At 47.2% G+C, this 23,565-nt stretch overlaps 1 protein-coding gene across 1 annotated transcript in view; it reads left to right on the top strand.

Moving 5' to 3' along the window:
- Positions 1 to 23,565, top strand: part of PLPP3 (phospholipid phosphatase 3) — a 43,630-nt gene that overhangs the window by 6,772 nt on the left and 13,293 nt on the right. The window contains exons 2-3 of the mRNA XM_066192877.1: positions 17,666 to 17,823; positions 22,440 to 22,723. Coding sequence (XP_066048974.1) covers positions 17,666 to 17,823; positions 22,440 to 22,723 — 442 coding nt within the window. The remainder of the gene's footprint in view (positions 1 to 17,665; positions 17,824 to 22,439; positions 22,724 to 23,565) is intronic.

The raw sequence follows: 23,565 nt of genomic DNA, 5'->3' as shown, positions 1-23,565 counted from the left end.
TACATTTCTTCCTTTTTGTTCTGTCTTAGGGCCTTGTTCGGCTCTTCCGATAGGTCGGGTTTCGTATTTCAAACAAACAAACGAAAAAAAAAAGGCTCAGAGTTGAGAATGATAAAACCTCAATGAAAGAGGTGAATTAAAGTAATCCTGCGCTTATCCTGTAATTACAAAAGTCTGAAGTCAGAATGTCTGAATGCACTTCTGTGCTTCCCCCCTTGCCAATGTGTCTGGAGGCCCAGCCTGTGGCCAACCTTCCATCTGCCTTTCCAGATACCTCAGCTGGGTTGGTTTTGCCAAAAGCTGGGAGGAGGGTGCCCTGTCTTTCACATTTCCTTATGGATCAGTGGGCTCCTGTCTCAGAAGGGCATTTGCATCCCTTTCAAAGCCACCCCAACTTCGTTTCACTCTCTCCCATGACCATCCACCTTGGAGGGGCACTACCTGCTCCACAGCTTTAGAGCAGGTGGAAAGTTCCTTCGTGTGGATCGGTTGTCTGTGCCCAGGTTGTCTGTGCCCAGTTGGAGCAGCTGTTGGGAAACTGGAGAACCCCTTCTTGCCTCTCTGCTGCACGCAAGGGCTCAGTTGCAACAGTGGGATCGTGATCAGCAGAAGCTGCTCCTCCAGTTTGACCTGCGGAAGCAGAATGCCACGAAAACTAGGGAATTTGCAGTGTTTTAGTTTGGAGTTTGATGCAAACAGTTTGAAAGTGAGCCTTAAGCATAAGTTTGTTACCAAGAGAATGCATGAACGAGTTTGAAAACTAGCTTTGTCCTGGCAGGTTTGGAAGTATCAGAAATTCCTGTGGAACTCCATCCTTTGGAGTCAGTCATGTAAGTGGGCTTGTTTTTCACATGTGTTGGATGTTTTGGAGACAGAGGGTTGAAAACAGACTCTGCATCAAGTCAAGTCATCAGCAGAGCATGTAATTTAACTCCAGAGCTTGTGATGCTCCGAAAATGCCTGTGCTCTTCGTGCTGTGTGTTCCTGTTCCAGCCCTGGAACAGGATTGCATCCACACACGTCCTTGTCTCCTCTGAGCACATGGTGCCCTCCATCAGGGCCAGGCTGGGGCTGCCAGCCAGAGCCCAGATGGAGCTGCAGCTGCTCTGGGAGGGGTGGTGTCACTGAGTCAATGGGCACTGCTCACAAGCCTCTACTACTTTCCCATGGTTTTGCGTCTCTTGGCCAGAAGGGTGTGAAAGTTCGTTGATCACAGCTCTGAGAAGCTTGGGAGGTGCCTCCAGGCTTTCTGATAGAACACACCAGTGGGCATAGCCTGTGATGCTTGGAAAACACAACAAATTGAGGCTGGAGCAGTTGGCATTGCTGGGTTCACCAACACCTTTGGTGGGTGGCTTTGGGACAGAGCCGCCCTTCACTGCCTTGGGAGCTTGCAGATGTCAGACTGCACCTCTTGGAGCCTCATCACCTTTGCTGGAGCTGAGAGCAGCGTGGTTCTTCCCTCCATGGCTTTAAAGAGAAGAAGTGAAAGTTACTGGTGGGATGTTCTGAGCAGCGATCCCTCCTGAAGGAAATGATACTCCTTCAGAGAGGGAGCTTCTGTCTCCCAGCAGTGTCAGTCCGGTGCTGCGCAAAAGAAGAAAGGAGCTGCTTTCACCTGTGAAATCACAAAAAAGGACTGCCATTTTTGACCAGCCAGCAGTGCCCCTGTGTCTGACCATGCAGGCACTGCACGCAGATATTAATCACATTTCTGTTAATTCAGTATGTGTTCCTATGAAGCTGAGACTTCACCACATCCTCCAAGTGCCCGGCCACTGAATTTGAAAGCCAATGTGCCAAATGGGGTCGGGGCTTCCTGTCTTCTTGACACTCAGCAGGTTATTCATGACTTTTTTGGGGTGGTGTGGTGTGATGGGTTTTCCTTTAAGCCTGGAGGGAGCAGCCAGCCCAGTCCTGGTTATCATTCCCACCCAGCGGACAGCACGGTCTTCGCTCTGGTCTTCGTTGCAGCGCAGCAGCCGTGGCAACCAGTCCCACATCCCAAGCATTTTGAGGGCTTCCAAGGCTTTTCTGCAAGGCCCACCACCCTTCAAAGTGCTGGTTTCCAAAGGGAAAGTCACAAACAGCGTGGTAAAATGCTGATAAGCAGGTCTGGTCAGTAACCACTGGCTGCATTTGTGTTCTGAGTGATGCTCAGGGAGTAATTTCAGATGGCTGGTGAGCTGATGGCAGGCAGCAAAAGTCCTTTGAAGTCGATAGCTGTGAATCAGTTTGGTGTTAGCAGGTTTCTGGGGCGGCTCTTTGATCACTGATCAGATGGCCCTTTGCTTTTTTTGGGGCAGCTGCTTCTCCCTGAATTCAAGTGCTGGGCCGAGGATCCCTGTGCCAGGCTGTGCTGCCCTTGGTCCTGCCCGGGCACGTCACGGGAGGTTTGTGCCTCTGGGAGTTTCTAATCTAGGGAGACAGGGAGCAGAAGGAGCAGCATCACCTCGGTGCGTGGGCAGGCGCTGGAGCCCGGCGAGGGCTCACTTTGAAGGCAGTGTTTCCAGTACAGAGGCACCCAGGTGCCCAGTGGGGCTTTCAGAGCTGCTGAAGTACCTCTTAATTCCTTCCTGAACTTCCCCATTGAAGCTGAAAACTTCAGTGCTTCTGCCAGTCCTGCCAGGCCTCCCCAAAGAATCTTGAAATCAGATTCCCAGCGACTGTGGGGGAGTCTGTGACTGCCGGGGCTTGGGCTGAAGTGTGTCCCTAGGACATGCATGCACCTGTCCTGGAGCTTCCCACCTGAATTCCTGTGAAAGCTCGCCCAGGTGCCTCTGTTCTGGTGCTTCCATGTTCTGCAGAAATGGGAAACGACCTTGGATTCACTCACTGCAGCAGGAGCTGGCTTGTCCTTTTCCCAGAATACGAGCTGGAGTTTTTCAGGTTAAGGATATGGAGGAAAAGGTGCACTAAGGCATCTGCCAGTTGATAACACAAAACGAAAATGGATGATTCTCAAAGGGAAGGGCTTGGAGGGGCTTTTATCCTACTCATACTTGCCAGGCTGAGAGAAAGTTCCCTTTCCTGCCTGACCACAAGAGGCTGTGGGTTTTGTAGAGAACTGAGGAGTTTTTGTTGTTGTTGATTTTTTTTTTAATATGAACTCTCATAAAAATTTGCAGCATCAGTTACTATCCCCTCAAAAAATCCCATTTTCCCCCCCCACATAATCTGGGCCAGATATTTTTTCATCCAGCACTCCTGGATTCTTGACCATCCCTGCAGCTTTAGCATGCAGCTGTCATTCTGCTGCAGCTCCCACAAAGCGGCTGAAAACCAAGGTAACAGCAACATTTTGAGTGAAGGGGATGAAATGTGGGATAGGTTCAGCGTATTTCTTTGTCATTGTTGGAGTCCTATTCAGTTCCAGACTGAATAGGAGGCTGATTAGCATGTGGAAGCATTTCTAAAGCATTGGGCTCTGAGGGTTGGGTGGTTTGGGTTTTTGTTTTTTGTTTTTTTTTTTCCTTAAAGGAGAAGTTTTGTGGCATTTATGTTTCTGACTGACGCGGTATGAATCTTTGTCAAATGCAAAACAAACGCATGGAAAAGCTGGATAGCATTTTGGAGAGAGCCTGTTTTGATAAATTACCATGGGCACAAAGAAGTTTCCCAGTGTGTAAAACTCTCAGAGCCACTGCAGAATCTAGGCAGGCAGCATGTTTGAAATTGCCAGACAAGTGGGATAGTGTTTGGGATACATCAGGATTGTGGATATAACAACAGGTACTTTGCTGAAGTTTTCTGCCACAAGTGGGTATTGGGTCCACAGCCTGAAAATCCACCTGCTTAAATCTCAGTGTTTTGCTTTTACAGGGAAAGATGTAACACTGAGGTAAATTAAAGCTGCCTGCAAGTGAAAACCATCATCTTCCCCTGTGAAATTGCTTCAAGTCCTGGGCCTGAGGCTGGTTTTGGAGAAGAGGGTTTTCCCTTTAGTGTCAGGGTGAGGTGTCGGGCTGGTGTTCTCATTAACACCCCCTTGCTGCAAGATCTGCTGTTTTCTCTGAGGGGGGAAATGACTGCCTCGGTGCTTTTTGTGGGTCTCAGCTGGGTCAGTGCTAGAGCAGAGATCCTGCCCTGGGAGTGCTGTACCTCTGCCTTCTGTGGGAACACAGGATTTCGGGGCAAGCCCCAGGGGACACGGGAGACCCCTGCTGCCTGTCAGGGGCTGTGTGGATGTAGCAGAGTTGTGCCCTGAGCTCGCAGGCGGAGTGGGCAGTGCAAGAAAATGCATTTTATTTCTGTGTGCAGTGAGTGCTGGGCTTGAGGTCTGTCTTGAAGGCCTCGGTGAGTGATGGCCTCGGGGTTGCCTGGAAAGCTCAGGGCAGTGCTTGGAGTCAGACCCTCCTGGTGATGGGTGCATGGTGCAGACCTCGTGGCTGGGTTTCTTCGATGCCTCGTCTGGTTTCCTTTCATTTATGCCACTTTAAGAAATACAAAAGGGTCAGCTCACTGGTGTGCCTTGATGTCACACAATGGAATGGTTTCAGCGGGAGGAGACCTTAAAACTCACCTTGTCCCACCCCCCTGCCATGGGCAGGGACGCCTTCCACTAGCCCAGGTTGCTCCAAGCCCTTTCCAGCCTGGGCTGGGACACTTCCAGGGATGGGGCAGCCACAACTTCTCTGGGCACCCCGTGCCAGGGCCTCACCACCCTCTGAGTAATGCCAGCTATTGAAGGCTGATTAAAGCTATTGTTTAATTAAGGAGAACTCAGCTCCTCTGCTCACAATTCATGATTAAAGGATCTTTTGAAGTAATTCTGCAATACTTTCTTGCTCGCTGCCTTCCTCTCCTTTATCGTGGAGAAAGTTCCTCGTGCTGAGTTGTGCCCCGGCTCCGCGGGCTGAGCGCGATTACGGGACCGCAAACCTGCTGGCAGACCTGGCTGCTGCCAAAGGCATCCCAACATTAAAAAGCCCTGCAGAGGGGTGGAAGGGAGTTCAATCTCAGGATACGCTGCTTTGGAAAGGGAATCCAAACAAAGAGGCTTTTCAGCAGAGGCTGAGGCTTGGCTTCTCTCAAGGGCAGTTTGGGCTTGGGGAAGCATCCGGGAGGCGGCGAGCGGAGCAGGAGTACATGAGCTGGATGCTGCGTGGTGTAAGGTTTCCCAGCACAGCCTGGTTTTGTGTTACAGGCTGGGGACCTGGCTCTAAGCTCTCCTCTCCTTTCTTTTCCTTTTTTTTTTTACCCCCTTTTCTTTTATTTCTGTTGGAAACAAAGGAGAGGTTTAGGGGGGTTTTTTTGTTGTTTTGGTTTTTTGTTTTTAATAAAGGTTCCCACCCCCTGCAGGTTTGGCGGTGCCTCTCGCTGTTGATGCTGGAGGGGGACCCGTTGGTGACTGTGACCTGGAGAAACCCTTCGCAGGGTCCCACGCAGGCCTCACGGGGATGTTTTATTTTGCTCAGAAAGCTCAGCCCTCGCAGGGGCTCACCCAGGGCACTCTGGCAGGAGCTGGCGTCCCTGAGGGGACAGGCACCTCGTAAAGAAGTTCTGGCTCAGATAAGAAGTGAAATGGGGTGGATGCTGGGGCACCTTCTTTGCAGCAGGAAGGGTGCAGGGTGGAGGGGGTGTCTGCCAAGGCTCCCTGTTCCCATGGCAGCCCCGTCCCTCGCTGTGACACCTCTGGTGCCACCGCGTTCCCGCGAGGTGCCAGGAAGAGCCGAGTGGGGAGGAGGTGCTACCAACCATCCCAACCAACCAGTTGGGGTTTTTTATAGGCACCAGATGGTTTTAATAGAGGAAAGCTGAACTTCTTATGACCCTTCCCCACAGACGTTGTTTGTTGTTTTGTAATTGTGGCCAGGACAAAACCCTGTTCCAGAACCTGCAGTGAATCGAGAGCTTGGTGCCTTCTTCTCCATCCCACCATAAACCCCCCGCTGTCCCCACGCTCCTCTGCCTGCCCCGACTCCAGATGATCCAGGGGATGCTGCTGGGTATGGAAAACTTGAGGCTTTCCACTGATCTCTGGCTAAAGAGATTAGCAAGAGTACAAGCTGGAAGAAACCGAAACATCTAAAAGCAAAGCACAAGGAAGCAATAAAATGTCAGGCCATGTTTTCCCTGCTGGTTGATTAAAAATTCTCCTGATAAGCAGGAAAGCTTTCATGGCTGGACAAGACCTGTATCGTGTCAAATGCAGTGAAAGGTTTATTAGAGGAGGATAAGGCGGTGCGAGCGTTGGGTTGTACTTGCAGCCCTCCTGGAATTGTTATCCCCCAGGGCTGAGGAGCAGTGGTTTTTTTTGGAAAACAGAAAGTCAAGCAGGACGAGATGAGGCCTGGGTCTCCATGCTCCCCATGGGAAAACCATCAGCAGTGGCAAACCAGTGAGCTTGGAGACCTGTGCCCAGTCAGTGCCAAGATGCTGCACTGGGCCCATGGTTTCTCTCTAGCCTGAGAAATCTTGGGATCAAACATAAGACAAGAATGACAAAACAGGAGAACAAAAGGCTCACTTCCATGCTGTTGTGTTTGACTTCCCAAGGTTTTAATTGCCAAGGGCTACACTGGGAGCCAGCTGGCTGCAAAGGGATGCAGATCCCCAGTAAGAGAGGCAAAGGGATGCAGATTTCAAGTAAGAGAAGAAAGGCTCTTTTTTGTTGTGGGTTTCTTTCTTAATCTTTTGTCAGAGAAACGAACAACTGTTATGTTTTCTTACAGGAGTTGCAGTTTTGTGTACATTTCCCCTTCAAAAAATAAATTATCACTTTTAGTTACCTGCTTCCTCAGCTCCCCCAGCTGCTCTTGAAGCTTCTGCTGTTATTGTTTTGCTACCCGTAGGAGTAAGAGGGTGCAAGCAGCAGGAAAGCCAAGTATAAAGTGCAAACGGTGCCTCAATTTTGTAATTTTTCTCCCTGCAGCAGAAAACCTCTGCTTTTTACAAAGGGGAAATCACAGTAGGTGGTTTAACTTGCAAGCCCATGGCCCTTGCTCCAAGGGATCTGCATTTCCCTGCAGACGTGGTGCGCAGTGTCAGCAGCCCACCAGTGTGTGGCCCTGGGAACAGGCTGGACAATCCCAATTTTACTGCCAAAACCTTGTTTTTTATACCATAACTTGAAAAGAGGGGGGGAAAGGCCAGCTTAAAATAATAATAATAATAATACTGATAATATTAATAACAAAAAAGCACGGGCTATTCGGCCCGCCGGATGCATAAATCTCAACATTAGCTACCTGTGAATCATCCAGCAGCACGTTAATTGGTACCCCTCAGTAGATGAGGATTTGGCACCGGGTCTGCATGTAATTACAAGCCACACACAGAAGGACACAGGCAGCTAATGAACTCCTGCCAAACTCCAGCTCCGCTCCTGCGGCTTTTGAAGTCCGCTGGTCTTTCAGCGTTTTGTATGGTGAGCACTGAAAGGCATCAAATCACTCCTTTGACAAGTGTTTAGAAAGGGCTGGTTTGTTGAATAACCCAGTCCCTCCAAAGTCCCAAATCTGAGAACTGGAGCATCTATAGGCTCCTTTCTCAACAGAGCAGTAAATAGGCTGGAAATAGAGGACACCCCTGAGGAGCTCCTGCCTCGCTGACAGGAGCCAGAGGGCTCCGGTTGCCACGACGGGCTGCAAGAAAAGAAACTATTTCCACTTAAAAAATACTTCAAAACAATCCCACCAATGAGATGCCCTTTTTTTTTTTTCCCCCCAAGCCTCAGTGTTTCAAACTGAGGCTGTGAACTGCACCTCTCGTGGGTTTACAGTTGCGCTGGTGTTCTGAGTGAGGTGGTGAAAGGGTTTTTGGAGGGTTTCTGCCCTGTTGGGAGGGCAGGTTTTCATGGTGCTGGGTTTGGAAGGTCGTGGTGCTTTTTCACGGATGCTTTGTTGCTGGTATGGGATTTGAGCCTGAGCCCTTCTCCTCCTCTTTCCACGTCTGAGGTGACAAAGGGAGTAGTTGTTGAGATAAAAACAATTTCCATGAAAACCTGTGATTTTCAGGCAAACATACCAGGAGGGTTTCATGGCAGTACCATGGTGAAGAGGAATAATGCAGCTTGGCACAAAGCCCTTCCAGAAAAATAAGAGGGGAGGAGAAGAGGAAACAGAAGAGCCTTTGTCAAAATTAACTGCAATAAAGAAAAAGGGACTCCTATTCCCTTGGGCTCCTTTAACCTTCTTTCCTCAATTTATTCACACGTTCCTTGACAGCAGGGCACAGCATTGTTGCAGGAGACTGGAAATGGGAATTGGGAGTTCTCCATTTTTGGCTTTAAAAGGCATGGTACATGTTGTGTCCCTCGAGTCAGTGTGAATGGAGCCTTGGCCCTTGCCTGTGCCATTCAGATGTGGCCCAATTCATCCTGTCCCTTAAAGAAACAGGGTTATGGGATGTCACCTGGCTGCAGAACGCAGCTGTTACGGGCAGGTTTGGGCTGTGCATGGGAAAGGGGCTGGGGTGACAAGGTGGCTGTGCCCACCCTGCCTGGCGCTGTGCTTGCAGAACACGGTGGTGAAGTTTCCAGTGTTACTATTACACTGGATTTGCAGAATTTTCAGTTTCATAGAGGGATAAAAGCACCCAGAAGTCCAAGGTGGTGTGCAGCACGGAACCACGCTGTCCCAAAAAAATCTGTTTGGCTTTCAGGGGCACAAATAATTCACAGGGTCTCATCCAGGGGCAGATGGGCCAGGGTAGGTAAGTCCTTGTGTGCAGCATGGGGTGGACACCTCTGTCACTGCAGGTGATGTCTTGCCTCCAAAATACGCCATTCCCAGCTGCTTTCCACCAAAGTAACAAACTTCTGTGGGCAGGGAGGTGTCAGCATGGCCAAGGCAGCCGCTGTCATACCTCCTCCTTCCCCTGCAAAATCTCCTTTCCCTGTAATACAAAGCTGTTTTAATTAGGAGCACGATTTTCATTTATTTTTTTTTTTAATATTACCAGCACAATCTCAGTTGCACCATGTATTGCTGTGCAATAGGATGCCACTCCTGTGCAGTCAAAATAACAGAGGAACAAGAAGAATGGTAACATTGCACTTTTTTAACCCATTGATAAATAGGCAAAGCTTTACAGAGCTCTGCTCTGGGGACCACCAAGATCAACCCCCATCACTTTAAGGGCCTTTGGATCACTTCCACCCACATCTCTCTGCCTTTCAGCACTCTGGGCCGTGCTTTATGTCCTGGAAATTCTACCAAATCGCGACTACCGAGGGGGAAAAGCTTCATTTCCAGTTAATCAAGGGAGTTGTGTAATACCATTTTCTCCTGGGGAACTTCCAGAAAAAAGAAAGGAGAGGAAGGGGGGGGTGGAGAAAGGGGGGCATTACATAAAGCAAGTATATTAAGAGGAAATAAATTATGAATTAAAAGTGATTAGTGAACTTTTAAGGAAGAGGTCAGAAGTGCTTTTTGGAATACAAACTTTTTAAGCTTCCAGTGCTTGTATTGGGTTACAGAGTTATAACCCAGCCTTATTTGTGCAGGTGGCTGCTGCTTCAAATCCGAAGAAGGATTTTGCATTTACAATAGGTACATTGACAGAACTGGGTCAAAAAGCTACTGGTGGCAGGCTCAGGGCTATGGCCAGGGGCTCTGCTGCCTTCCTGCACAGGGGCACTTGCTCCCAAAAACGTGCTTAATTACAGTGGCACTGCCTGGCCGTGGTGCTCAGGAAGATGTTTGGGAAGCTCAGTGGCAAAGTTTGATGAATTTTTATTTAAGAGACCTAATGTTGACTAGGCTAACCGGCTTTATTTTTGCTTCATATGCTTTGTGTCTTTACTGAGTTAAAAATAGTAGAATTTTGTTGGCTGCGTTACACTGGCTGCAGTTTTATATTTCTACCTGTTCTTGTTATGGTTTGGGGTGTCTGTGCAAAGAGGAGGAACCAGGGCTTCTGTGTTGGTGTGTTTGGGGGCAAGAAGCTGAGATAAGGAATTTTTGCTTCCTGTTTTATGTTTTAAAACAGCACCTACAGCTCAAAATTTTTTAAAATTTTTTTTTTTTTTTTGAGTAGAGGGTGATGAATTGGTTGGATGGGGACTTGAGTGACCTAATCTAGTGGGTGACATTCCTGTGCACGAGTTGCAACTGGGTGATGTTTAAGGTTCCATCAAACCCAACCTTTTCTGTCATTCTGTGATTCTATATGAGTAGAGCAGAGTTGTGATGTTAGTGTTCACCCAGCTAGTGGGATGTTGAGGACGCAGGGGAGCAACTGCTTTTCTCATCCATCGGTTTGGCAGAAATCTCCTAGATTGCCCCCGAAAGGGACGGGGTGTTGAGTGTTGCTGGGGCTGGGCAGTGGCCCGAGCCCTTCCTCGAAGGCAGAGCCCAGAGGAGTGGTGGTGAGAGGCTCGTTCCAAACCTTCCAAACCCTGCTGACCAGCAGAACAAACCCTGCTAGCTCCATTTGTAATTGAAAACATAGTAGTCACCACAGTGTGTTCTTCACACCAGCTGGTTGCCTTCACCATTGCAGAGTCCACAGGCACATCTTCGTTTTTTAAAATTTTTTCCCCCTCTCTTCTAGCTGGGTCATCCTAGGTCAGGCTTGTCATATCTGTGAGACTTCCAAAGCACATGGGTGTGCAGAGGGTGCCTCAAAAGGTGTTGACACTTCGGGGTTTCCATGGGTGTTGCATTTTATCCCTTGCTGTGGACAATGTGAAATGATGGCTTTGTTTCCATCAAGTTTGGCTGGAGCTGGCTCTGGATTCCTGTTGGTAATGTCTTTTATATTCACCCTCTCCAAATTTGCTGGTTGGCCAGTCTGGTTTAAATCTGTTTTACCCCACAAATGCAGATTTTTATATGGACCTACATATTGTGGCTTGGATAAGACTTTTTGTTCCTATTAATGAATTCTGAGGTATTGCAAATAAATGTGCACTTTAATATAAAGGTTTTTTAATGAATCAGCTCACGCCAAACTCCCACGAGGAACAACTTGACACTCTTTGTAGAACTCCCTTCTCTTTCTTCCTTTGTTTGTTGTCCTTACCTTTGAAAATAGGTGGCAGCTACTTACTAAAAGCACTTTTTCTCCCAGAAAAAAGCCAGTGGCAGCATTCCTGTTCATCTGCAGCTCTTGTAGCGTGAGGCTGGCACATTGTGCTCCGGCCACATGAGGAAGTATGTCTACTCTTGGTTTCAAATCCAGAGGAATTTGCAGTGCAAGAGGATAATTTGGCATTTGGCTTAAAGTATCTGTGACCAAGAACCTTTTTGTAATAATACCCTCCCAGGATGGCTGGGTTAATGAATATGCTCCAGGTTGCATGGGGGAGTATTAACCACAAAGGATGAATATTGTGGAATCATGAAATGATTTGGGTTGGAAGGGATTTTAAAGCTTGTCTTTTTCATGGACGGGGGCACTTTTCCACTAGACCCGGTTGCTCAAAGTCCCATCCAGCCTGGCCTTGAACACTTCCAGGGATGAGGAACACTTCCTTTGGGCAGCAGGTAGAGACAGCTGTCACTTCTGACACCACCTTTGGTTCCTTTGAAAGGCACTTCTCAAATCCCTCTGCAGCCTGGGGTCATCAGTGTTATGGGGTTGTCCATACAGAAAATATTTTTTTTTCCTTTTTTCTTGTTTGCCATTGCACTAACAGGCAGGAGAAGATGTTTTGCCCAGTGTTCCTGATTAACCAGTTCATACTAACAACAAAGAAACGCACCCCAAAAAAGTAAGAACACAGAAAATAATCATCTAAGTCAAAATGAACCTCTATCTGCCACTAGGAAGTCTTTTGGAATCTGTAGCATCTGGTGGACCTAAAATGGTGAGGTTTGCTTTGAAGTTACTACAATTTAGCTGAAAAATAAAAATAAGAAAATGGACAACAAATGTCACTCTCTTCATAGGAAGGATGCCAGACAAATTAACATAGGTGGGGCAAATGTTCATGGGAGTTACATGAACAAACCAGCAAGTGGAAAAGTAACTAATTTTTAAATTTCTTTTTTTTTTTTTTCCTTTTTTCTTTTTTTTTTTTTTTTGGTGGAAATCAACCCATTGTGCCCAAGAACTTTTCCAAACAGGTCAAATCAGAGGAATGCGATATATACTGATCCTTGTTTATAGATTCTTTAGTACTCTAAAGCAGGTACCTGTTTTACAGTAAAGTCTAGGGTTTGTTTGTGTGGAGAATTTTCTCTCCTCATGTGTCTGTGTAGCTGAGAGCAGTGGAACTGTAATCGAGCTGAATGGGAATCTGTTTTGCAAACAAAGATATTAGATGTGTTTCCAAAATACAGGCAGATGCACAGATCAGTCTGCTGGACTGCTGGAATCAAGGTGAAGAACAATTGAGACTGTACAGGTAATGAAATAGCAGAGCTGATGGTTAGCCCAGTTGTCTCCTGGTTCTGGTGAATATGAGGTCCTCAAATATCCAGATTCCGTCAAAAAACATTGGGATGGAGGCACATCACTGATGCTTTCAAGACCTTAAAAAATCTGAATCTAATAACTTGATCCAGTCTGCAGTAGGATCCTTATTTTGGCTGATACTGGGCTGAGGATCTGGTCCCTTAAGATTATTTTTTAGCTGACCACACTCTGACCATTCCTTCAGATACACCCAGTGCTGGTGCACAGCTGAGTTCTGTTTTGGTTGACAGCACATACCTGATATGGCAGAAATGTAGAAATACTTCTATCCTTTGGGTTATTAAATTTTATTTACATTTTTTAATATATATTTATACACGTACAGTGTAAGTTGGCTTCAAGAGTTGCTCGCTCTTGCAGCGGTTGCCAAGGCTGGCCTTGCAGTGCTGCAGTTCTCCTCTGAAAGTCTTGGGAAGCCAACTTTTAAAGCCCCAATAAAAGCCTACCATAGGCTAATCTAGTTTATATGAATTCTTAAATATGTACAAATATTGTAAACCAAATAAGGTTTATATGTACCCAAGATCAGCCACTAAGTACTTCAAATAGAAAGCCTGTCTCTCGTAGGTACCCAAATATTTACAGAGTCTGACTTGAGTAAGGAATTAGATACCCCACTCAGCCCTGCCAAATTAATTAATGGTCGTTTTCACTTATTTAGGTAGATGTCTAATCTAGTGAAACCCTAAGAGCATTCAGGGCCTGGACAGTGACAGGCAAAAGCATCATGGAACACTTGTTAGAAATTACCATTGCTTTGTTGAGACAGCCAGCAACATCCCACTGACCTGCAGGGTTAAAGAACAAAGATTTAATGGGGAAAAAAAACCCCTAAACTCCATCAAAACCAGAAGTTTAAAAAGTAAGAGGTGGTGATGGTGCTTAATTTGGTGCAAAGGTTGGGCTGGGAAGATGAGAGTGGCCTGCGTGGATCACTGCACAAATGCCTCTTGCCTTCCGCTCCATCCACTTCTTGATGAGTAGCCAGTGAAAGCTTATCCCCTTTTAAAGTTTTTTTCCTCCCATTAAATCTGCAGAAGTGTTAACTTTTCAAAGACTGTGAGATTCAAAGTGCTGTACCCAACACAGAGCCCTTTTTTCTCCTGCCTTTGATTTTTATGCACATTTCAAGCTGGTCAGAGAGTACACGGGGGTTTTGTTTAGGCTTGGTGGTGGGGTTTTAGCTTTCAAGCTGCCAGCCTTCCCAGGATTATTGCCTATTAACTGCCCCTTAATAAAGGTGCTGACCAAAGAAAGGAATACTTTTTCCTTGGTGCTAGATTTCCAAACTCGATGGGCTTTATTAAATGGAAAGACAAATAAATGTAAACCCTGTCCTGAAATACCTTAGCGCAGGACACCAGCAGTTAGAGGTCACCAAGTCACTTGGACTTCCTCCCAACAAAAGCAACATCATTCCTCAATGTCCAGCCCCACAGCATCCCGCAGTGCCTCACACAATTTCTCAGTGTCCACACCTGCTCCATTTGGATGGGGCAAGATCAGTCCCTGAGAGAATTTTATTATGCTCATAGTTTGGAGCCCTGTTTGATCTCCTACAGCATAGCTGGATAAAAGCTTGTGGTTGGGATTTCCTTGTTTTTTATTAAAGCAAAAAAATCCCCGTTGTACCAGCAAAAGAAACTTTCCTTCACCTAGTGAGGGATGTTACAGGTCAGAAGGTAATTTCAGCGCCATTTACCTTTATTGCATGGAAGTAGAAAATCCCTCTGTTTTTTGCTTTAGTTTCCCATGAGATGGGGATATGCAGCCCTTCTGCCGTGCACAGGTCCCTTTGGATGTGCCAGTGTTGTGTCCATGCTTTAGGACATGGGGCACAGGCTTCTGTGCCATTACTCAGCGTGGAGATACCAGTATTAAGGAGGATGTGAGGCCCTTGTGCAGCGTTCCTAAAGATTTTGCAGTCGGTGTGCACACGCAGGTGAGTTGTACCCACAGACAGAATGACCAGATAGTGCCATTTTTGGAGAAAAGTGAGCATCCCCAAAATCAGTGTAATTTTTTTGGCTGCCCTGTACATCTGTCATTCACTTCAGTGCGAGTCACTGTTTCCTGAAATGAACCTCTTGCATCCTTAATAGTTTGGTACTGTGTGTAGGGATGGGAAGTGGTGGAGGTCCACCTTTATGGGGTCCAGCTGTTGAATCTGTAGATCCAAACCACTGCAGCCAGGGGTGCAGAATCTGAATACCCCTGTTAAAATGCTGACTCAGAGAGGCGGACTGAGGTCAGATGTCCCATCCTCACAGTACAGCCCTACTCTGCTCGCCTTCCATTTCCAAGGTGTGTGGGCTGTAAGCCCCACTTCTGGATCCTTTTGCCTCAGGCAGATCTCCTAGTGTGAATAATGTCTCTGTGGTGTTTTGTTTGAGGGATCCCAAAGGCATCTCTCTCTGCATTTAATTTTCTATCTTCTCCCAGACTTCCCTCTGCAGTGTTTTTTCTGCAAAGCCCATGCTCTGGCAGCCTTTTGGCACCACTACAGGTTTCTCCGTGCTTTAACCCCCTTGCCAAAAAAAATGTGGGTGGTGACCTAGTCCCCCAGACAACCCATCCTCCAAGAAATAACCTTGTGGAAGAAGAGTCATTCTTGAGCACAGTTTATTGTTTGCCATGGGCTGGGGTCTTCTATTCCTTGGGTGAAGGAGCAGCCTCTCACCCAGCCCTCAAAATCCAGCACATGTTATGTCTTCTAAGTAATACTCATTCAGTTATAGGGAATGTGTTTATGTTTCTCATGTTAAAAAAAGGGGAAGGAAAAAAAAAAAAAAAAGGGGGAATCTGAGGTTAGTGTTTTGCTGGAAAAATATCAAGACTTGATTGGCAATATCCCACTAAACCACAAATTTGTAGAAGAGAAAACAAACCCATTGGATTTTCCAAACTATGCCTATGTGCTTTATGAAAATGCGTCCCATATAGGTCACTTACGCTCTTATTATAGCTGTGGCAAGTGTACATATAATTGAAACACGGAAATACTACCCCATGCTGCTCAGTGAATGAAGGAGAAACAAATCTTTATTACTCCTGGGTTCACAGAATATATAGGAACACCATTGTCTCTCTTTCTTTTTTTTTTTTAATTTTTTTTTCAATTTTTTTTTTTTTTAGGGCCGGTTTTAGCTTTCAGATGTATTTTATTGTCTGTGGGAACATGTGTTTTACAGACCTGTCATGTGAAAGCCATTAACAAGAGGAACTGGAGGAATAACAATGAGCCACGTAACCCCGTGGTGTGTCTGCTCCCCGAGTTCAACCCTGCACGGGGCGCGCGCAAAACCGGATCGTGCCCAGCGCTCTCTCCTCCCCCTGCCATCCCTCACAGGGACACCTAAGGATTTTTTAAGTGGCCCATTAAAATGGGATTGCTGGCACCAGAGGCAGGCTTCTGGGGCCGAGCTGACTGGGCATCGAAATGGTTAAGTGGTGGAATGAGGATGAGCTGGATTTGCGTGAGATGTCCGGTGTTATTTACCGAATCTGAGCTGGGCGGGCAGTTCTGAAACTCTTCCTCGCTGGTTCACACGTGTGGTGGAAACTGTCCCGCCTTGCCAAGCAACGCGGGGCCTAGAACTTGCAATTAACCCATTTTTCCAGAGTTTTTGAGAGGATCTGTAAGGGGTCCTGAGCAGTGGACTAACCACTATTGAGTACCTGAAAATTTTACTTCATTATGTGCTGTTCCTGCTCACAGGTGGTGGAGTTTTTCCTTAGGACTAACAAAACCCTGTAGTAATCCTGGCTTAGGCAAACCCATTAACATGTAGAAGAAGGAGCCAAAGTTGATTGCACAAAGTGAAATCCAGAGAGTGGTTCATGTGGAGAACATGGGGAACATTATTTTGGTGACACTTCTGAACAACGTGGATCGTGCTGCTCACATCTAGCAGGTGGTGTTCACTACAAATGCCTTGTGGACAACTTTGGGTCAGACCCAACAGCGCTTCATTTTTTTTATTTAATATTTTCATTCATTCTAGAAGGAAAAACCCTCTGATGTCTTTGACTGCTAGCTGTGTAAACAAACCCACAGATACTTAAGCGAGTTAGTGGTCGGCAAGTATTCCCTAATGCCTTCTGTAGGATCGGGGTGTGAGACCTGTTGTCTTGGCCCAAGGACAGCTGGAACCACTGTGCATTTGTTTTTCCCCTTACCTGGGTTTCGCTCTGCAAGTGGGAGGAGGGTTTCCTGTGCCTTGTGGCTTGTGATTTACTCTGAACATGGGTTTCAGGGAATTTGGGGCTTGGTTTTGTGGGGATGTAGTGCTCCTCTCGATGATGGGCTTAACAGCAAAGATGGATGGGGAAACTGAGGCAAAGGGAAGGAAGATGCCCTGCCCAAGGTGACATTGTGGCTGGGAAACACCCTTCTACGTTTTAGGCAGTGCTGTATTTGTCTGAAAAACTTTAAAAAGTATGGAGCTATGGACATGCACAATTTTCCCTCCATGCTGTGTGTCCCGACCCACGTTCTTGAGCAGATCAGCTCCCTGCCTGGTGCAAAGATCCAGCCAAGCTGTACTGACACAGGAATCCTGCAGAGGGTCCACAGAAAGTATTTAAACTCCAGATTTCACGTGGCTTTATTGTGATTGAAGGTGAACAGGCCGTGATGGGAGTTCATCGGCTTTTGTGGATGCTCTGGTCCTTGCATGGAAGGGCGTCCCAACAGGTGCTCAAAGCACATGGTTGATGCAGTAGCAGGTACAAACACCCGCAGAAAACTGTCAATACTCCCTGTAAATACAAAGAGGAGTGAGCCAAGGAAGGCTCTAAAGTCAGGGAAGGGATGGGGATGGAGAGTAGCTGGGCTGGCCAGGTAGGAGAGAAGCCCTGCGGATATTCGATCCTGCCGTGTTTGTTTGCACAGCCCCGGGCTGCTCTGCCCGGCACACTGGGAACAGCATCGGGCCCTCCCTGGAGAAAAGTGCCAGATTGGTTTTCATGGCGTTTTGCAGAGGGATTGCTCCAGGGGTCTGTTCCTGTAAGTTAATATTTGCAGCACACAGGGCTTAACTGGAACCAGGCTGCACAGACATCTGATAACCATAACAGAGGGGATGCTTTTTTCCCTGCAAGGCCAGCTTGGAAAAACAAATCCCAATGCTATTCCCTTTGGAAAGATAGCGGTATGGAAAGAAAAGCACCAGGAACGGTCATGTGTGCTTTGCAAGGGGTTTTCTAGTTGAATCTTGGTGGGGGGGGGGAGGTTGTGAGCTGCTCGTTTTTGCCTGTATCACTGATGGGTTTGGTCGTTGTCTCCCCTTCCTTGTAGCCGGGTTGCCGTTCCTCATCATCGAGACAAGCACAATCCAGCCCTACCAGAGGGGCTTCTACTGTGACGACGACAGCATCAGGTACCCGCAGAAGAACGTGGAAACCATCAACGACGCGGTGCTGTGTGCTGCGGGCATCCTCATCGCCATCCTGGCGGTAAGTGCCACCTCCAGAACCTCCTCCTCTGTCCCGGGAGGGGCTTCTTGGCACCTCTTTGTCCTGCTAATGCTGCCATGATATTGACCGGGTGCGGGTGCGTATCTCCTCTGTGATTGTTTGACTTTTGTAAGCGCGGAGTTGCAAACATTTATAAATGAAAGCTTGTAATGAGAGGAATGAGATTTGCTCTTGGAGCCTGTAAACAGGCCCGAAGCTGTTTGGGCAAGTCTGTGAGCTGCACAAGAACTTTTTCACCCTCCAGTAGGAGTTCAGAGTAGAGGCAAGAGCACTTGAGTGTCAGTACAGACTTGGCATGGTTTGTCCCTATTCAAATAACTCATGGTATTTGCCTACTTTATAAGGTTTAAAAAACAAAGAAAGGATACATCTTTTCAGCTAACCAGTGCCTGGAAAATTTAACAGGTTAGCATTAGATTTTTAAGAGATTGCATATTGCAGGCCGTTTTTAAAAGACAATTAAAACATTCCATGGGGAGCATACTCCCAGAATCCTCGCTGTAAAATGTAGTTAATGTCCCACCTTCCCAATACCTCTTCATTTTCCTTCTGCCAGTTTTTCTAGAGCTGTGCTAGGAAATGATTGCATGGCCAGAGCTTTGTTTGTCAACCAAAAAGCTGAACTCAGCCCATGAGTTGAGCCTCCAGATGCCCACGTGTGCCTGGTCTGGGGCAGAAGACAAGAGCTGTCTCCTGGTTGTTGCTTAAACACTTCCAGCTAAGATGACATTCCTCTATGAAAAGTGCCTGTATTTTCCTTCTCACCTGCTGCCAGAACAGCTCAGGTGCTTTCCCAGAGGTGCCACCTTCCTCTTGCTCCTTCAGTTGAGAGGGATGGATATGGAGAGGTCAGGAGCACTTGTTCCCCTTTCAGCTTTCCTCACAGATGGAATGTCATGAGCAATGGGTATTATAGGATGGCACAGTGCCTGCTTTGATGATATCCCAAAATACTCCCAGTATCCTCAGCCTTGCTGCTTTGTGATGTGAATATCTCCATCATTTTCTCATCTCTCCATCATTCCCTGACCACATACATGCACTCAGCAAAGCAGGTCCCCAAAATTGCCCCGTCCCTCTGCCCCCTCCCTCCCCAAAACAATCCCAAAAGGTGCCAGGCCCCCAGTTCTATAAACACAGCAGAATTTCACCCTGCAGGTGAGTGACCCCTGAGTGTGGAAAAGCCATAAAAATGAAATGAAAAAGCCTCTCATTTTCGCATTACTGCCGGAGCTATCGGAACGCCAGCTCCATGCAGAGTGTGCTTCTGATCCCTATTGAGGCAGTGGCAAATACAGGAGTTGGAACAGAAACTGGAAACATAATCAGCTGCCTGTGTGATCCATCAACTCTCTACCACGAAAATAGCAGGTCAATTAAAAGAGAAGGAAAATCCCCAAAGAACTGGATGTTTCTGCCCCGGTTTCACTGTGCCCACAACAAATGTAACTTAATAAGGTAAATTCAAAAGCTCAGTTATTTGCTGTTGAGTGACACAAATGGCTAACGAGGAACTGAAGCAACAGATTTCTTTGCTATGGCAGCCTGCGTGGAAAATTCAAGTCAGCCTGACCTCCTTTTTCAGATGTAACTCAGATACCAGAATTACTGTAGCATAATAGGAATTCCTTCCAAATCCACAGAGCACTGACTCCGCTCCTTTCGCTCACATCGTTTGCCTTTGGAAGGCAGGGCAGTGGTTGTGAGGACTTCCAGGGAGCTGGCTTTTGGGAAGGAGCAGCCAAAATTTCATTCCCTCGCTTTACGTGGCGTCACAGGCAGTCTAGCCTGGGGTAAAAAGGTCCAGGTCATGTTTTAAGTGGCTTGAGGACACCCAGAGAGTTTGTTAAGTAAACGGCAGAGGCGAGACCTTTGCTTCCATCAGGATGGGAGAGGATTATGCGTTTGGTTTTAATGTCTGTGTGTTTACTGACTTCAGGCAGATTTCCATGCAGATGACACTGGGGAAGCTCGTGCCCCTGAGCTGTGCACTCTCGCCTCTCTCCTGACTGCTCTACCTGCTAGAAGGTGGTTGATGTGATGTTGGTAGTCCCTTGGGTGGCCAGGGGAAGGTGACATTCCTCTTCTTGAGCCTTGTAGGGGTAGCACTGCTATTGGGACTGTGTCCCCCCACCTGATAGGTCTTGAAGGGCTATGAAAAATTCCCTAATAAAATTAATTTGCTAGGTGATCTAAGTTACACACCTGGATTGGCTGGCTGTTTTACAGTTGAAGGTGATACGCTGCAGTGTGATTAGCACAGCGGATGTTACACCAAAAGCAAGTGGCTAGAAAAGCTCTAGAAGTTATTACAGCTACTTGGATTGCTGGTGATACTTTATAATGACAACAAAATGGACTTGACAACTGAAAGTCTGCAAAAAGCATTCACAGACTAAAGTCTGATGTTGGCTTCTCTCTAGTGACCAGCTTTTTAAGATATGTGTGCCAGGGAATTGTGCCCATCACCTGGGAATGGCACATGTCCCATGTGGATGGTTTGCCAGGAGTGCAAGTCATGAGAAGGGCTTGATATCTTTAAAACTTGTTTTCTTTTCAGGATGTCCTTCCAGTCTGTGCACATCTGTGCTGCATTAGTTTTTCACCGTACTACTTTATCTGGGACAGCACTGCCAAAAAAACAAGTTTACCCAATTTTTATCTTCTCATTAAGTTGATCCATGGCTTTCACTAACTGGGGAGGGTTCCTGGGTACCCAGCAGCACTTTAGTGAGGGAATGAAGGCTCCAATTTACAGTCTGCTACATGTGTGCAATTACCCAGACCACCAACAGTGAGAGAAAAATATTAATCCCCAGACTTTTGTTGGTCCCTGTTTAAAATGGTCACATGCCTTTCCCCAAGCCAAGAGCCTCAGGTTTGCATGGATCTGCCTGTGAGTTTGCAGTAATGGCACATCTCCCGGTATCAGATGTCGTCCTTAATCTGTCTGCTCTTCACTCTGTGAAAACCATGAGGTTTGAGCCTCAGAGCTCCTCTTCTTGTGAATTTAGGCTTTGGGGAGTGGATCTGCCCTTGTGCAGGAGCCTCTGTGTCCATCCAGGACAACCTCCCTCTGCAGGCCTCACTCGGGTAGATTTCCTGGCTGGCAGCTTGTGCTGGAAAGTGATTCAAAATGGAGATAAACCATGGTCTTTGGGGACTGTGAGGATAAAAAGGATGCAGCTCCCTAAACAAGCCTTGGCCGCTACCACATTTCCAAGAGGAAATCTCAGCTGTGACATGTAAACCCCAAACGGTGGTGGAGCCACCCAAAGCATTTCTGTGCATGGTAGAAGAGCCTGCTCTGGTTTGGTATTTATTTTCTGTTATTACGGTTGTATCTCTCTTTGATAAAGCCTGCTTAGCTGCAGTTTCAGCTGCCTTAGGTCAACCTTTGTTTTTGCAAGCCCTGGTTCGAGTGAGTTCAAACAATGATACAGCTTCAACTCTTCTTAGTCTAATTGCCATACTTTTCCAGTTTATTAGTTTCCAAAGGTTGTGCCAAGCTTTTAAACAAGGTAGGCAGGGGAGCCTCGTCTCCTGCCTATGGCTGGCAGGTTGCCACGCCGGGAGGAATATTGCTGGCTGCTCCAGAAAGGGATTAACATGAAGGCATTTTTCCTGACAGTTAATTTTACATATCACAGTCCCCATGACTACAGAGAGGCAGGGACAAGGGGGCATCCAAAAAAAAAAAAAAAAGAAAAACCAACCAAAACCTCTGCCTCGATTTATTACTCAGGTATGAAAACATTTGGAGTAATGAATGAAATCCTAAAGCTGTAAATCTGGAGCTTAAAATTTAGGTGTGTAGCGTGACGGAGAACAATTTAAACCTTTGGCTCTTTGGGAGAGGTGAGACATTTGGACTTCATTTCACAGCCTGATTTTCATTAACCTGCCTTTTAAGAGTCATGAGTGTGAGAAGTTGGATCCTCTGCTCCCTGACAGTGATTTATGGCTGTATTGTCAAACCTCAGCACCCCTGACACAAGGAAAACATAATCTGCTGCCATGTAATAGCAATACCCCCTGAAATGCCCCCTAAGTAGCTGGGCTTTATGGAGGCCTTGAAAGCTCTGGATTGGGTCTGCTGGCAGCAAGTTTTGGGCCAGAATCTGAAAAGTTTGGGGCTTTCTGTTTCTTCCCCTGTTGTGTTAATGATTTTAAGAGAGGAAGATAAGCAGGCTGTGGGTTTATTTTCCTCCAAAATCAGTTTGATAAGAGGGTAGTGGGTCTGGCCTCTCCTTCCCAACACACACTAATTCTTTATCTGGTTCATGTCAATTTTCTTTTCCCACTACGCTGGGGTGTTATTTCGCTTTTGTAAAGATATGCCAACGTACTAACCCAAAACCTAGCCTTCTTTGTTTTGTTTATTGGATTTTTCCATAAGCGACATTCCGAGCACTGGGAGGGAAGAGGGGGGAGGATGGAGAGACAACTGGGCCGTGGCTTTCCCATCCTCACCACAGAAGCAGATTCCTGGTTTGAGATGCCAGGGCTGGCTCAGCCCTGCGCTCACACCCACCCTTGACTTTTGCAGAACGTTTTCGCTGCTCTCTGACCCCTCTGCTGTGCTTCCTTCACAGATTATCACGGGAGAGCTCTACCGCATCCACTACCTGAAGGAGAAATCCCGCTCCTTCATCCAGAACCCCTACGTGGCAGCTCTCTACAAGCAAGTGGGCTGCTTTGTTTTCGGCTGTGCCATCAGCCAGTCCTTCACAGACATTGCCAAAGTGTCCGTCGGGCGCTTGCGGCCGCACTTCCTGGCGGTCTGCGACTTGGATTTCTCCACCATCAACTGCGCCAAGGGAGTTTACATCCAGAACTACACCTGCAGGGGAAGTGACAGCAGGGTGCAGGAAGCCAGGTGAGAGCCCCTGGCACCAAAGGGTTGCTAATGTGCTGCTAAATGCGTCTCCGGTTTCTCTGTCAGCTTGAATCTGAAACTGGGAGTGGGGTTAGTTTGGATATCAGCATGAAATTCTTCCCTGTGAGGGTCGTGAGGCACTGGAACAGATTGCCCGGAGAAGCTGTGGATAGATGTCCCATCCCTAGAAGGCCATCTTAGATGGGGATTTAAACGACCTGGTCTAGTGAAAGCTGTCCCTACCCATGGCAGGGGGGTGGAATGAGTTGGTCTTTGATGTCCCTTGCAGCACAAAGCATTTTAGGATTCTGTGAAATGCTGCTTTTTCTGCGAAGGCCATAAATCTGTTTTGCAGTGAGCAGCAGTTTCCCTTGGGAAGTGTGGCACCCAGCTGAATAATACTTCTTTTCCTTTCTCTTTACTCCTACACTATTGTTTCCCTGAGCTGCTGCTCTGTGTGGGAATTCACCCCCAGAGCTGAGCTCATGGTGAGCAGCCCAAGCTGTCCCGTGTGGCAGAGCAGAGCTTCTCCTCAGGAAAGGCTCCACCACACAGGCAGGGCTGCCAGTGCCTCCCCTTGGCGCTCTGTCACATCCATCAGATGCCCAGTTTTGACTTTTCCAAGGGCACATTCCTCATGCTGCAGTGAAGCGACTGGAGAAGTTGCACTCTTCTCAGTTCTTTCGGGTTTCCCGGTTATTTGAGGCGAGATGATGAGTTATTGGGTTATCCTGGAAATAACTGCTGCCCCATGAGTAGGCCAGGAAGGGACAAACAATGCGAGCATCCTGTCCATCCGTTTGCTTTCTGCCTCAGCAGCAAGCAGGGCGGATAACAGAGGT

This window comes from Chamaea fasciata, unplaced genomic scaffold, assembly GCF_029207755.1.
Source record: "Chamaea fasciata isolate MVZ Bird 193981 ecotype frontalis unplaced genomic scaffold, bChaFas1.0.hap1 SCAF_10, whole genome shotgun sequence".
In the NCBI taxonomy this organism is placed as follows: domain Eukaryota; kingdom Metazoa; phylum Chordata; class Aves; order Passeriformes; family Sylviidae; genus Chamaea; species Chamaea fasciata.
This window is presented reverse-complemented; position numbering and strand designations above follow the sequence as displayed.